The following is a 16,711-nucleotide window of genomic DNA, read 5'->3' on the forward strand; positions in this document are numbered from 1 at the left end:
CTTCCCCTACGGGGACAGACAGAGAGCTGGGGCTCTTCAGCTTGGAGAAGAGAAGGCTCTGACACCTTATAGTGGCCTTCTAGTACTTGAAGAGGGCCTACAGGAAAGCTGGGGAGGGACTTTTTATAATGGCATATAGCAACAGGACGGGGGAAATGGTTCAAAACTATAAGAGGGTAGATTGAGGCTAGGTATCAGGAAGAAATTCTTCACTGTGAGGGTGTGAGACACTGGAACAGTGAGGTTGTGAATGTCCCCTCCCTGGAAGTATTCAGCGCCAGGCTGGATGGGGCTTTGAGCAGTCTGGTCTAGAGGGAACTGTCCCTGCCTATAGCAGGGGAGTTGGAAAGATGATCTTAAAGGTCCCTTCTAACCCAAACCATTCTATGATTCTCTGAAATCACAAGGTTAGACTTCAGTCTTTTGGTGCTTATACACTGAATTATTAGGTGATGATTTTCTTTACTGGGACTATGCAGTGCTGCCTTCTCAATCAAAATGAATACAAATTTAAGCTGTTGTGTTTTTTTTTCTGTACATCATCAAGTAATAACAGCTTGGTAAAAATTTTTTATATCCTAATGCATTGCTTTCCCACTTTAAGAATTAATAAAAGGGTATTACCAGACTGCATGACAAACTCCTGTAGCACATTTCTGTCTGTATGTAAACATGAGCCTCACATGATTGCCATTCAAAAAATAACAGAATATGCATGTCTCTCTCTGTCCAAACTAAGTCACTACAGTACATTTTAAAAGCAAAAGACTTGGGACTGTAAAAATCTGTAGGGATCATACTGTGTGGAGAACTATTGCAAAGTAGAGGCTGAACACAACCACAGCCTGTGGGTCTGCAACTGTTGTGTTCGGTAGGAATGTTCAGTGCCTCCTTTCAATGGTATAGCTCTTTTTGGAGAGGGAACCTTATGAACCTTATGAGATATCCTCAAAACAGCTAAGAAAGTAGTGTATTGCTTTACTCAGTCTTCTGAATAACATGGCGGATGTCAGCAAAGAGGCAACATAATATTTCTGAGTTCTTTAAGATATCAAAATGACTGGTAAGGAATGAGTACGATGATGTCCAAAGAGGGAGCTTTCTGGGTAATATAAGCCCTTTAGCACCCATGTGTTTTGCCCTGGAACTGTAAAGAGTGAGCCAGATCCATAGTAGTTCAGTTCCAGTTTGTTATCAAGCAGACTTGTACATGCAGAATGTTTCTCTTGTAGCATTATAAAAACTGATCAGGAATCCTGTTTGATACTTTTATTCTTGTAAATTGCATGGATTGTATGGTTTTGAGCAGAATATTACATTTCTTTGCTGAATTTTGAGTCTTTTTGTGCTCTTGCAAAGTCTTTGTAACTTCAGCACAGATGCTTCACCAAAGTTTTCTCTAGATTTCTGTCTAGATTTCTCTATCTGGTGACACAAAAGAAAAGAGACAGTAGAAAACAAGATTTAAGAAATAAGCATACTTCATTGTCAGAACAACAAAAAATAGTGTTTCCAGGTTACCTGAGCAACAACCAGCCCTTTTTCAAGATAAATACGCTAAATGATGTGGGAATAAATACGATTTCTAATAAGTTCACCAGCTCAATTAGGTAGAAATAAGCAAATATGGCAAATTGCAGGGTGCTCTCACAGCAGGATTTGGGAAGGAAGCAAAGGTATTCCTAGGCCTTCCTCCCTGGTAAGTGTGTGGTGTGGTAACGGCTTTCAGGTCTTCAGACACCCAGGCTAGTTAGCAGCCTTGAGGTTCCAAGATAGTTGCCTGTTGATTTTTGTGGGGGTTGTTTGTTTGTTTGTTTGTTTTTTTGAAAACTGTCTTCAGAATATGGTCTGCTAAAATATCTTCAGCTTGTAATGTTGTGCTACCTGTTGTGTGGCTTGTAAATAGACATTGAAAAGATCCTGGTCTTCATAACCACAATTTGAGGTCAGAAAATATAAGAAAGAACACAAATCTGCTGTAACAAGCATATAAAGCAGCTGCCATTGATAACTAGTGGTCATTGGAATGTATTCAGATCTTCTGTCTGATTATACACCTCCATCTCCATTACTGTTACACATGTGATTAGCAGATCTTACACAAAAAAAATGAGTTCATTGGAGTGAAGAGCTTCTTAATTGTCTTGGACTCATCTGGCAGTGCACCTCTGCAGAGATGGATGCAATTCAGTTTGCTGCTCTCTCATCTGAGTATTTTCATTCCTCTCTTTCAGACTAGCATCCACTGTTCAAGAATAGTCAGTAGATGTTATTTCAATATGTTTATACTGATTCAGCTAACATGATCTTTCAGCATTTTAATATTAGCACACATTCAAGACACACTACACTCCTAACAGCACTGTGGGTTTATTCTTTTTTCTGTTTTGCATTTGTGGGCGTTTGGCAGTTATGGTCTGCCTACTGAAATCGGGTTATTTTTTCAGTCTATACTATTCAGCATCATACATGTTGAGAACTGTTTGAAACCACAACACCGTAGAAGTTTAAAGTTGCTGTGACTTTGAAACCATTAATTTCTTCAGCTGGGGAAAGAAAAAAGAAAGAAAAAAAACACAACAGAACAAAAAGATGTAGCTGACCAGCCTTGTTTTCAGAAGAAGGCAACCTCCTAATGGAAGTCTGATGAACTCCCTTCCTTCAAGTATTTCAGAGACAATGATTTTGTTCTAAAAGAAATTCTTTTGCAACATGGGCTTTTCCACCTGCTTCTCAGCATGTGCATTATATGCTATATCAAAGCACTGTTTCATGTATGGCAAACTGTTTTGGACGTGGCTGCAAGGAAGCCAATTACAGAGAGACAAAAGGCTGTATGGACTCATTACAGTTCAGAAAGAAGTTGGTAAATAGTTTGAAAAGTTTCAGATTTGTTTTCACACAGCCAAAGCTCTGGTCACTCACGCTCCTAAGAAGTCCCATTATTTAATTCTGCGCTTCTTTTCCAAAGAAAAACTTGTTATTAGGAGCTGTGAATGATGAGGTTGGAAACATTTGAACCTATTACCAGTACAGGTGACGTCCTCAAAACTTCTGGAAAGAGCCAGGACATTGCTTTGCTGTTTCATGATAACTTTTTCAAGGGTTTTTAAATGAACTGAATGTTTTGTTTTCAGAGCTGCTTAAGCATCTTTCCCCTGGCAGAATACATTATGAACTAGTGATAGATACATAGCAAAAGCATTTTCAGATTCACCATTTCAATTAGCAGAATCTGTCAGTCATTTTCAGTAGCAATAGTTATTAAATTGATTAGCATTAAATGTATCAAATAAACCACCATACATGGTGGAAAGCACACAGAGCACTGTGCTGTATGCAGACTGCCAACCTCTCTGCTTCCTACTGTAACAGCTGGGAAAAGCCATCCTCCACAGTAATGTAAACCATCTCTCAGATGATACTTTAGAGAAATTTCTCTTTGTGCTTTTTAAAATGTTTTCAGTTATTTTAACACCAATTTTTTGAAATGTTGGACCTTTCTTATGTGACTGGATCTTAGCACAGGGACCAGAAAACAGCCCTTGATTAGACCTTGCAGACCCTCAGAAAGTCTGTTCCTGTGCTGCTCTCCAGATTTGCTGTAATCTTTTTTAGGTTCAGATGAGCATTTCCCCCCCAAGAGTTATTACTCTTACATTTTTCAGCCGTATCATTTCAACTCAGTGACCGTTGTCTCTTCAAGTAAAATATGATTTTATTTTCATTAATCTAGAACTGTCTGGTTGGAAAGCCTGGCATCCCTCTTATCCTCTGCATAATTTTACATCCCACTGAGGCCAACCTTCCAGTCTCAACTGTCCTCTGGTTTGGGATGTCCCCAGTCACTTGTCCATTTATAACAAAAAAATGCCCAACTTTGCAGCTTTTAACCACTCTTTAACATCTTCTTGTAGTCTCATTCAATTTTGTCCTTTTCTGTATGCTTGTGATGGTGTTTTTCAATAGTTTGTATGGATAAGGCAACTGATGCTTAGAGTTAGAATCACAAATATAATGGTGCACAGAGAGCAGGACTTGTCCATCATTGTCCATCACACAGGAAGGAAAGAAAAGAGAATCATTCCCTGCAGTAGGCATTGCAGTGTTGTTGTGGGTTGTTTTTTTTATGTTTGCAATTGCAGTATCCTGTTTTACCTATAGTTTGCTTTTTTTTCCCCCTTCCTATATAGAAAGCCAAGTTTGTGTTGATAATTTTGCACCCAGTGTTAGCAATGCTTCTTCTGTAGGAGACAAACTCTTTGGAATAGCCTGGCATTGTTTCACACACTTAACTTCTGTTCCCAAGCGTCCAACAATCAGTTACCCCAGCATAATTTCTTGTTTTTAAAATGTCAAGAATAATGAAAACTAATTTTTCCTCCTTCATAAAACATATGTTTTACAAGTTAATATATAAGAAGTTAATATATAAGAAATAGGAGTTCAGTTTCTCCTCATATGTTCACAGTAAGCACTCACAGAACTCCCAGTTCTGTGTCACCGATTCTCCAGTGACAAATACTCATCGCAGTCTCTAATAGTATAACTGTCAGCAAAGTCTACCAGTTTTCAGAATTTTAATAGTAATACTTGTATCTGTTTCTTTCTATACAGAATATTTCAAGAATCCTGCTACATACCATACCAACAGGTTTCTCTTTAGGATGTGACCTCATGCTTTTTATTTGTATCTCCTGAAGCACCTTCTTTGTATCAGTGAATTTTTTGTCTTTATTCAAAGCTTTCGTGGGACTGCCTGTCTCTGAGGAGCTGAGGTGGTGTTTGTGATGTCTTTTATACATGCTTCTTTTGATCTACCCTTGCTCTTGATGTATATAAGCTTCAGGCTAACTTCATTTTTTGGATGAGGTTTTCTGTTACTTTGAGGTGGCAGTGTTGAGGCTCTTGGCATGTGATGGTTCTGTTAGCAGTTCCTCCCAAGCCTTCTCTCTGTCATCAGGACAAAGTTTGAATTAGTTAGGAAGATGTAATTACATACAAACATACATGCACATATACTAATTCTTTTACGGTATCAAAAATTATCTCAGTCCAGCTTTCTTCCAACCCAGCCAGAGATGGGTTTTTGGGTTGTTTTTTTTTTTTCCTTTCTTTTGCTTAACGTTTGCAGCAGAAGTTTTTCTTCTTTAGCTGAACTGCAAGTAATGCTGTTGAATAAATGTGCTGCAGCTGTCTTGATATTTAGAGCCAGGGAAGAGCATTAATTTTATGAAGTCCGCTTTACCTAAAAGTCACTGACATGGTTTCCCTGGTCTTTTATGTTCAAGAGGAAGAACTCACAAATTCTAACTTCTTGTTTTTCAGTGTGGGAAAACAAAACAAAACAAAACAAAAAGTGTCTTTACCTTTAAAAGAGAAGAAACACTAGAACTGTATACAAGGGGAAGCTCTCTTAATACCTCTTGGGCTGACAAAGCAAAACACAGAAGCTATTGACGTATGTACCTTTCCTACAGTATTGGGTGAAAAAATCCCTCCAGAAGATGTATAAACACTGTTTTCCTCCAAGAAAAATCAGATACTTTATGTATGCATGCCAAAAACAAAAGTCAAGTAAGACAATTTAAACTAACATCAGAAAACCTTTTAAATATACCTAAGTTTGTACCACTTAGATGGAACATTTTAGTGTAGACAAACCTATGGCACACATTTTGTTCCAATTCTGTAATTGCTCCAGACTGACTGCTTTAAAATGTACCCTTGAAGCGGTGCTAGCTATATTTATGATTCTGGTATTATTGTGCCCAGGTGAGTTATGGCTTGAAGCTGCTGTTTGTTGTTAGCAGTGTAGACTATTCAACAGAATAAAAGGTTTATGCACACATACATGTTCATCATACATGCATATGCTTAGCTGGCGCTGGTACAATCGTATGCATTTATCAGTGTAGCATGTCTGTGACTCCGTTAATCTTCTCTCTAACTTCCATGTCCAGACTCTTTGCCATCTTTGTAGAGCCCTCCTGTGGGTGTTTACTTATCAGTTTTATCTCCTTCTGTGGAGCCCAAACCTTCCCAGGGTGGAGGTGAGGCCATACCAGAGCAGAGCAGAACAATCTCTTCCCCTTGCCTGTCTGGCAATGCCAGCCAAGATAGCAAGTAGAACTTCTAGTTTTCAGTTATAAAGTGCAGAGTGTTTCCTCTGTAGAGCAGCTGTGTTTAGGGCTGCAGCCTTTGTGAGAGGGCTGAAACAGCAGTGCTGACAGCTCTGCCCACTGAATTTTGTTGATAGCAACCTGTGTTAGAGCTCTAAGGTCTCTGGAGAACTGGTGCCTGCAGTACATCCCCACACAGCTGCACAACTGAACCTTTGCTGCCTTTCCAAGGCTGGGGAGTGCTGAACAGATGTCATCGAGTGCTTGCATACTCCTACAGCCCTAGTAGAGCTGTGGGCATTGCTGTGCCTCTTGGAGCCTGCCAAACTGTTGATGGCTGCCTTTGGTGAGCAGTCAGTCTGGGCCAGGTACAGTGTCACATCCACCTGTAGATCTTGGGTACCTTTTGATAGAAAATATTAAATTTAATATTTTTCTGTACTTTAAGAATACATAAAAATTACATCTGCCTTAAATGTTCAGAGTGGTGAGGTGCTGGAACAGGCTACCCAGAGGTTGTGGATGCCCTGTCCCTAGAGGTGTTCAAGGCCAGGTTGGATGGGCCCTAGGCAGCCTGGTCTACTATTAAACAGTAGGTGGCCCTGCATGAGGCCGGAGGGTTGGCAATTCATGATCCTTGAGGTCCCTTCCAACCCTGGCCATTCTGTGATCCAGCAAGTCATAAAAAGTAACTATAAAATAGTTACAATGTCTTTTCAAAACTTAGCTCTGTTCTTGCCCTGTAGTAATGCAAACAGTGTGCAGACTTACCCATCTATCAAGGGATGATGGAGAGTCATTGGGCACAGCACCTCAGGCTTCAAAAACTACATAAAAATTGTGGAGGGAAACCAGAAGGTAGGTGTAAAATATTTATACATGGAATTTATGGTAGCAATGGAACTGTAACAAGGCTGTGTATTTCTGTTACGCAAGACCTAGCACGAACCTTAAATAAAAGATAAACTTAGTTATATGAAACACAATGGCAGGGTTCCCACGAATTATCATATTTAAAAAACAAAAACAAAACACCCTTAAAATAATTAAAATTACAGAGGCTGTATCTCAGAAAAGGTCATACATTATTTAAGGACTACATAGACTTTGTAACTGAGGTATCAACAGATCCATAAAGAAGTTGTCTACTAATACTGAATTTTTATTATATTTTACTCCCAGTGTTGTACCTTTAGCAGTTATTTTATTTAAGCCTTTTAGATTTCTCAAAATTGAGAGCTTTTCTTACACTAGGTTTCTTTTCAATACAGACCATGCAGTTTATGTATTTGAAATGAGAAGAAGCAGTAACAGTTATCCAACTCCAAAGGCAGGTTTCAACAGTGACTCACTGTGAGCTAAACTTTGCTGTGTTAAATACAGACATTGCATCATATACTTTAACACAACATCAATTTTACTTCTGCTCTCCAAAACCAAGTTACTGAAAACCCCACAAGTTATTTCTGCCCTTGAAGTCTCATTCATACACTTATCATGGCACTAATCTTCAAGATTCAGTTTTTTAGGAGACTTTTCTGAGACAAAGAAATGTTATGCATCGTCAGTCACACAAATCCTTGTGTCCCTGCTATCACAGACTGAATGTGAGACTGGTACATTCCTCAAAGCTTGTTTTCCTCCTCTCCCTCAGCCTCACTATTTTTGTTCAGCCTGCCCTGGTTTTAGTGCAAGCATCAACTCACCCAGGCCTCCTGACCTGCTCACTGACAACACCAAGATGCCCTTTCTGGTCTGCATGTCTAAGTCCATGAGTTCACCCTGTTTGCACAAAAAACTGATGAAGAAGGTGCAGCTTGAATATCTGTGCTGAAAAGTCTGGTGTATGAATTGAGAGAGATGAAAAATTACAAAGCAGTAAAGACTTGGGCTGTTGACCTAGGACTCTAGCAAGTATAGTTTAAAAGCCCTTGCTTTATCCCTGTCTTCATTTTTCTGGGTCTCATTGGTGTGCATGTTTTGCTGGTGTCAAGCTTTTGTCCTGGATCTCCTTGTGCTCTTGTGACTGTCAAGTGCAGAGCTGCCCTCATGCTGCTGCTGAGGAAGGCTCTGAAACATGTGTATGTGTGTGTATGTGCCTGTGTGTGCACATATGCTTGCCTGGTGCATGCATATTGGGAAAGGATGAGAAATAACTTTTCTCTACATCTCAAAGCCACGTAGAGAATAAAGGCATTAAATATAGTCTTTTCATCCAAAAATCTTGTATGGCAGAGGAGCCAAAGGTTCCTACTGCCTCCAGGAAGAAAAGGGTTTGAAGACAGACAGCTCTCAGCCTAGTTTCAATCTGGGAGGTGGTAACATCTTGAGATCCCACAATTTTTTTGTTGTATGGAGCCAGCAGGGCATGCAAGCATGTCCCGGGATAGCCTGGCATTGTTGGCTCACAGAGCTGAGGACTCCAGTTAGCCAAATCCTCCAGATCAGCACAGTCTCCTGAGTTCCAGTGTGAGAGCCACTCTAGAAGCTCCTGCATGCTATAGATGGCTCAGGAATATGTATGAACCAACCTAGCAGAACCACAGAAGAATCACTAATATCAACTTTCAATACTGCAATTATTTCCCCATATGTATTTTCCATGGTTGTTGACAGCTAAGATTAATATTTGAATGAGATAGGGCAGTTCAGTTATTGGAGCGAGTCAGACTCATTTACTAGTTTTTTACCAGTTTAGGTTGTGGATGCCCTGTCCCTGGAGGTGTTCAAGGCCAGACTGGATGGGGCCCTGGGCAGCCTGGTCTACTATTAAATGGGGAGGTTGGTGGCCCTGCATGTGGCAGGGGGGTTGGAGATTCATGATCCTTGAGGTCCCTTCCACCCCTGGCCATTCTGTGATGCTGTGCTAGTTGAACTTTACCAGTTCAGCTCTTGGTTGCCATTAGTGGAAAGAAAAAGTTTTGTATCATATGGTTTGGTCTCATTTCTTTGAAAATAATTCAGTGGGCTTTGAAGCAGTGGCAGTATTGCTTTCTGCTAGGTTTCGTGACTCTCCAGATAAGTTAGGGAGGGAAGAAGGTATCAAGATACATGAGGAATTGTAGTTTGTACTTAGGTAGCTACATTTATTTTTTCATCACAGCATCTTAAATTATTAATTTCAACTTCAGTATTGCCCTTTAGGAATGGACTGGGTGCTGCTAGGAGCTGTGCAGAAGGTTACAATCCCTCCATGTCTGCCTGGGCTGAGCTGCATGCACGACATTGTGGGTGTAGGCTGGCACAGAATGGAGCAGCAGTGCTGCCACTGAAGGGAAGGTCCCAGGTCACCAAGCAGCTGGTCACTTAGCATAGTGCTGGATTTGCAGATATGACTCAGCTCTAGTAGCCCTGGAGGCATTTACAGCTTTCAAGGAGTGCTGGGGATGCCTGGGTGCAACATTCACGCAGATCACAAAGCAGAGGAGCAGAAAGCATAGAGGAGCTGCTACAGTCACATATCTCCTGTGTTCCTGGCAGGCTGAGCACTAAGCTATCTGTGCAAGAGAGTAGCAGTGCCAGTGAAAGGGATACTAAGGCACCATGCTGCCCATGAGAAAATCTTATTTTGTCAAATAATTGTTGCACTAACAGAGCGTTTCAGGACTCAGCTAACTTGTTACTCCCCTGCAGTCAGTGAAATGGTCAGGATGATGAAACAAGCATTTGTGAAAACATGTGACCACCAGTGTGTCACCAGACAAACTCTGCTCAGATGCAGAGCTTCCACTGGTGTGAAATCAAAGTGGGATATGTGCATGTGCATGTTTGTGATGTATGCGTGCAGCTAGGAAGATAAACTGTGCCAGATATTTTCCATGTTAGAGGTTGGACCCAAGTCCAAGTACAGCTGTCAGATAGCTGTGACAGTCCCACACCTGTTCCCATAAACATGTCCTCTATATGGTTTCTTCTTCTTCTCTTACTGGGAAGGACTTGATGTCCTCCTTTCTTTCCAGAACAGGGCTCTGTTATAAGCTTACTGGTGTGAGGGTGTCAGAAGGGGAGTAATATGGCATAATTTGCAGTGCTTTAGCTGTTCCTAGAAAAGTTCTTATTGGAGACAGGATTATTCTGGCGGAACTAGAATTTTGGTAGCACTACTTGTCCTGCTCGGAGAGTACAAGAATAAACTATCATGACAGAAGTGATTTTTACCAAATTAATAGTGTCTGCACACTGTGGGAACAGTACAGGACATTTTCTCAATAAAATCTTTCAAGTACAGCTTCTCTTAAAGTTGTTTTTCCTGCCTCTCCTTTAGAAGCACACAGTATCCCTACATAAATAGCTCAGTGCAGAATGTGTACTGGGGGAAAGAGGGTCAGCAACTTTGCAGGTATGCAGGATTTCCAATATTTATCTAAAGTAATTACAGTTTTCATTACAGTCAAATCTCTTGGTCCTATTTAGTTTGGCTTCCACATTTTTTGGTCCTCGATCATTTTTTTTGTTGTTCCACTGGTGAAATTTATTGTTTTCCTGGTGAATCATGACCAAACTAGAGCTGATAGAGGCAAACAAAGAAAAGAATTAAATAAATAGGAAATGCAGTGGGAATATAGAAACCACACAAAGAGCTCTGATTGTCAATTGAACTGGAAAGCCATTTGGTGATTATATTTCTAGCATTACAGTGATTCATTATTGTTGCTATACTGTTACCCCCTCTGTCTACCCACTTCTTTGTGGGAAAGGCAGGAGAAGCAAACTGTGCTACCAAAAGCACCCAACACACGTATTCAAAAGGGAAATGAAGCCTCTTGGAAAAAAGAAGAAAAAGTGCTATCTTGCAGAACAATGGAAAGATTCAATCTCATGAGCCAAAATGGAGTGTGAAATCAACATGTCTGTCTAGTCTTCCTACACAGTTATATTATATTCAGTGCTCCAGGCTTCATTCATGAAGGGTTAGAATTGATGAACTGCTTTTCATACCCTTTCACAATACTAAGCGACCAGGAAATGGAAATGGAAAGTTTAAATAATATAATACATGAATGTCAGAAAATCCAGAATTAGGAATGTGTGGCAAATGGTGTACCTCCAAGCAAAGTGTGTGTGATGACCTGGAGAAACGGCGACCGGTAGCTCTGGAGTAGTTTACAATAGAGATGATATGACATAAAAACTGCCTGCAGTAGGCAGCTGGACTCCTGGGGGCAGTGTACCGTGGCCTTCTGAGGACATCAGGATGAGGGGAGCACAGCTTCAGCCTCAGCCATGCCATGCAGATGCATCAGGAGAATGCAATGGGATGGGGATGGGAGATGAGGGCGGATGAGGATGGCTGTGCAGCCCAGGTTCTGGGATTGCTTTAATTTAGCTCTTCTGGGTTTTCAAAGGCTGATAATCAGGATATTGAAGAGAAAAATTAGATGAACCAGACATTTTGTAGATTTGATTAATTATAGAAAGTTGATGCTCATTTTCTCTTGTTGTATTTCAATATGAACACACTAATCTTTGAGGAGAGCGTTTGTGTAATATTGGTATTTACCTTCTGCCAGAGGGTTCATCTGCAAGAGGGCTTCTTGTTGCACATCAGTCCTTTCTCTCAAACTGTTGGTAAGAACTACAGTTGGTTGCTTTTCTTTGATTAGACTCATTAATTGCTTTATGAAACCATGGAACATGATTACATTACACTGTTGATGTATTTACATTTCCTTTATCATTCTTTTGTTTAAGTATCCTTATGTCCTTTTGGAATAGGCACACAGTATATTCTGAACACAGAGGTGGGTTTTAGAGCACTAATAACAGACTTCAACGAGTGTTGCTACCAAGCCAAAATCTGCAAAATTGTTCTGAGTGGGAGGTGTGCAGTGCTTTAGAAAACTTTTATTGACTCTGGAGGTTGAATTCCTTCCAGCTTCTGCAAACTCAGCTCTGCTAAAGATATTTTTGTATATTCAGGAAACAAGTCTGAGTATTCTTTTGAGCAATATGTCAAAAAATGACAATAGTGAAGGAAAAATGAAGCTACAAGAAATGTAGTTGTTGGGTACAGCTGAATATTGTGAAATACAACACCAGTTTGTTGTAATAAGTGGATCGTGGCTTACAGGCAAATCAGTACTGTGCTAATTTCAGAATAGAAGTCTGAAATTTGTACTCAGAAGACCATCTTCATTGCTGTGTAGAAATTGATATGCATATCTGTTGCTACTAAGATAGTGTCATATCCACAGACATTTCCAACAAATTGATTGAAGCGCTTTCCAGTAGCTTAAAAATGTTCCACTTTTCCAGCTCAGAATGACCTGATTCCTATTTGATTAACTATCATCTTGATTTCCACATAAAATAATCCTCTTCTATTTGTAAAATAATATTCTTTACATTCCACCAGCATTTCTCATACCATAAAAATTCCATATCACTAGCAGTTTTTTCCTGCAGTTGTTTCCTGTTTTTATTTCTTCACCACAAAAAGTAATCTTGTGTTTTCAAATAATCTGCAACTGTCAGCCACTGCTTTTATTTCCTCTTTTATATGATTTCATAATTTCATTCTGTATTAGCTTCTCAGGCTGCAGTTTAAATTTTTGCTCTTTCCCTGTTTGGCTTCATGGATCAGGTGGTCTCATTGCTCACTAAGTCATTCCCCACCTGTATATTTTTCTGTTGGCTTCTCCTCTATACTTCATGTCTGAGTAATCTAAAATATTGTATATCATTCTTGTTCTACTTCTTTATCTCTGAAGGACAGTAATAAGGCAGAGAAGAAACAAGAAAGGCAATAGTACTGGTTAGATATATGTCTTAACAGAGAGAAACTAGAGACTAAATAGTATAGACCTCCTCAGACTGGGAAAGAAATGAGAAAGGAGGAAATAACAGAAGTCTATAAACCCAGAAGGGGGAAGGTGAATGGAGAAGATGAGTGGATAATGTTATCGCAACAGTAGGAAGTCTGAAATGAATTGTCAGATAGCAGGTTAGACAAAGACTTCCTTTCCACAAAGCACAATTAAATAGTGGGACTTACTGCCTCAGGAGAGCAAAAGTATAAATGATTTGAAAGAGGATTTGACAGGATTGATGAAGAAATTATTAAACATGATGTCCAGAAATCCTCTGAACTGCAGATTCCAGGAAAGGTATATACCAGGGAAGGATCCCCCTGTTTATATGTTCTTCTTTATTCATACTTTCCTATATCCTTTCTCTGAAAGTTGCCCACTCACCATATGGGGCAGGGCTCTAACTCAAGTGGGCAATGCCATGTCCCTGCTCTGTGGTGTTGCTCCTACTTGAAATCCTGATCCCAGGCAGCTGGCACCCCTCAGCAGTGGAGCTGGGGAGCAAAGTATGTCAATTGCTTCTAAGCCCGTAGTTGTTTCTTTTTTTTCCCCACAAGCAATGCTTAGCAACTAGGAAAGTCTAGTTACACATTGGAATGTAGTATGTGCTCCGATGTTTGATTTGAGAATGGTAGTACAGAGGCCTGTGTTTTCTCCACAATACAGAGCTGCAGTCCAGCTCTCTCCAGCAGAGAGCTTTAATGAGAACGCTAGAGCCTCCTTCAGGTCCTCTGGGAGCTGGGGTTTGGAGAATGTGGCCCAAAGAGATGACTGTTAGGAGGAACCACAGCTCAGCAGGCACCACAGCTCAGCCAGAACCACAGCCCAGACAGACCACAGCTCAGCGGTACTGCAGGTCAACAGGACCATCAGCAGCAGCATCACAGCCTAGCCAGGAGTGAGGCGAGTGGGGTGAGGTAGAGGGCTGTCATTAAATGTACAGAAGCAGAAGCCACATCCAAGAAGGAGCTGTGCTATAGCAGGTTTCCTGTGGTAGAATGAGTGCAGTTGGAAGCATGGTTTCTTCATGCTGTGGTTGTCTGTCTTCAGAGCACAAATGTACCATGATTCAAATACAATTTCCTTTATTTTTCAGAGCCTTGTTTCTTTATTTTATAACTAGCATCTCACAATCCACAATTGTGAAAAGAAGGAAACAAATAAATGTGTATCTTGCCCAACGTGATTTCTCTGTTCTCCTAGCAAGATTGGCTTCATTGATTAGTTATTTCTTCCCTTATTAATCTTCTCCAGGAAGATTAAATAGGAGCAAACTTACTTAGCATGTATATTGGTCTAATTTGGTCAGTGTTCTAGACATGCTTGTTCAGTCTTTATTCTTCAGTAACCTCATGTTAAGACAGGATGGTCTAACCAAAACTATTATTTGCAAGCTTCAGTAAGGGAGAGAGATGAGAGAAACCTGAAGCACTTCAGACCTGAGAAATCCCTCAAACTGGAATGAGACCAGAGGAGACATTGTTTAAGATCCAAGTACAGATTTAAGTATGGATGTGGACAAACAAGAAAAGCTCAGCAGTGACTTATAAGAAGCTGATAATTGGTGGCTGACACCAAGTCGGATGCAGGGCTGTGAGGCGCTTTACCTGCTGTGCTCCCTGGCTGGGCCATGGCACCGTGCTGGGTGTTGGCCCATGTGCCATCTATTCCCTAGCCACAGCTTGGTGAGACACAGGGAGACTTTATTTTGGGCTGTGTGACTGTGGTGGGGACAGACCCTGTGCTTGGGAAGTGACAGCTGCCCCTGGATTGGACCCCTGCATGGAACAGCTTCAGGGACAAGTAGTGAGTGTGATAATCCTGGAGCTAGAAATGAAACAAGGTACAACAGCAGAGTGAGCCTGCAACAAGACAAAAATTAAACTCTGTGTTTCCTGTGTGTTTTCTCTTGCTTTTTTGTTTCATTCTGGTTCTGGAGGAAAGGCTTGCATGGCCTACCTTCTGCATGCTGCAGGGACACAGTGAAGCTCAAGCAGATAGCTGTTTGGGGAGTGACCTCCATTTCCTCCAGAGCTGACTGTGCTACCAGGAGTTGCTGTCAGTACCTCTGTCTATTCTGTCTAGCCTGGGACAAAACTTCTGTTCAGTAACTAATGGCTTTTTTAAAAAAACCCTTCTGTTTTATCTTCCAGGGTTTGGCATGACCACCCCAGCCACCGTTGGAGGCAAAATTTTTCTTATATTTTATGGCCTTATAGGATGTGCAGGGACCATCTTGTTCTTTAACCTGTTCCTGGAGCGCCTGATCACTGTCATAGCCTATGTCATGAAGTCCTGCCATGAGAGACAGCTGAGGAGGAAAGGGGTCCTCCCTCACGACGGCCGGCGGGGCTCGGGGACCTCGGAGGCAGACAGCCTGGCAGGCTGGAAGCCCTCAGTGTACTACGTCATGCTGATTTTGTGTGTAGCGTCGCTCATCATCTCCTGCTGTGCCTCTGCAATGTACACACCGATTGAAGGGTGGAGTTACTTTGACTCACTGTACTTCTGCTTCGTGGCCTTCAGTACCATTGGCTTTGGTGATCTGGTAAGCAGCCAGAACACCCACTATGAGAGCCAAGGTCTCTATCGCTTTGGCAATTTTGTCTTCATACTCATGGGGGTTTGCTGCATCTATTCCTTATTTAACGTGATCTCTATCGTCATCAAACAATCTATAAACTGGATACTAAAGAAGCTGGACTGCAGGTGCTGCCATAGATGCCAAAGAAAATTATTTCGGTCACGGAGGAACGTGGTAATGCCAGGAAACGTGCGCGGCCGGAGAAACATCTCCATCGAGACTGACATCGTCAATGAGAGCGACACAGATGGACGCCGGCTGTCAGGCGAGATGATCTCAATGAAGGACTTCCTGGCCTCCAACAAAGTTTCCCTGGCCATCATGCAGAAACAGCTGTCTGAAACTGCTAATGGCTATCCACGGCAAATGAGCTCAAAGCAAAATGGATTCTCTGGTGGAGTTGGAGCCCTAGCGATTATGAATAACAGACTGGCAGAGACGAGTGTGGATAGGTAATATAATACAGTATTATAAAATAGTACAGGAATAACGGTGAAGCAGTGTGAAGCATTTCAACATGTACAAAAACAATGTGGATCATGTGGATGTACCTAGGGAGAGAACTGTCCTAGGGAGATGGTGAGGTGGGTGTGAAAAGCATACTTTCTGTTGGAAGACCACTCACATGTTTTTGGGCTGTCACTGGCTCCATGAATTGCACCGGTCTCAGCCTTTCTCCCTCCCCTCCCTTCTGTGCCTCCAACAGGCCATTACAGGAGAAATTCAGTTTAGCCTTCAAATCAATTTTTCACATCCTTTGCTTTTCCATTTTTGTGAAATACAGATTTCAAGATACAAAATCTGTAGTATTAGAACAAATCGAGAGTATCTTCTGAACATATTCTGAATTCAAAGATTGTTTTGAACTTTCTGTCTTAACTCTTTTCAAAGTTGTTTTCTGAAGGTAGCTTATTTAAGACTAAAGGAGAAATCATTATAAGCCTTTCTCTGTCATATTGCAGATCTAATTAGATCTAATTTAATGGAACAGGAAAAAAAACTGAAAATAGAAGAAAAAAACATTTATTTTCTTTTAAATATCACTTCTTGAAATGTATTCTTGTTGTGATACAGCTAGCTTTGAAAAGCCAGGTTCTGCTGCCATTAAAATTACATAAATCTGAAGCAATTGTATGAAAGGTGGACTAAGTATTCTGGAGCTATTGTGATTTGAATGAGAGGAGAATTTGGCCTTT

General features: G+C 40.9%; 1 protein-coding gene across 1 annotated transcript in view; it reads left to right on the forward strand.

Annotated features, from left to right (window-relative positions):
- KCNK13 (potassium two pore domain channel subfamily K member 13) overlaps positions 1-15,971 on the forward strand; it is a gene marked incomplete at both ends in the record, with an annotated part of 51,138 nt that extends 35,167 nt beyond the window's left edge. Inside the window, one exon of the mRNA XM_079536879.1 lies at positions 15,085-15,971. Coding sequence (XP_079393005.1) covers positions 15,085-15,971 — 887 coding nt within the window. The remainder of the gene's footprint in view (positions 1-15,084) is intronic.
- Positions 15,972-16,711: the final 740 nt, after the last annotated feature.

The sequence above is a fragment of the Tetrao urogallus genome (genome assembly GCF_951394365.1).
Source record: "Tetrao urogallus genome assembly, chromosome: 6".
In the NCBI taxonomy this organism is placed as follows: domain Eukaryota; kingdom Metazoa; phylum Chordata; class Aves; order Galliformes; family Phasianidae; genus Tetrao; species Tetrao urogallus.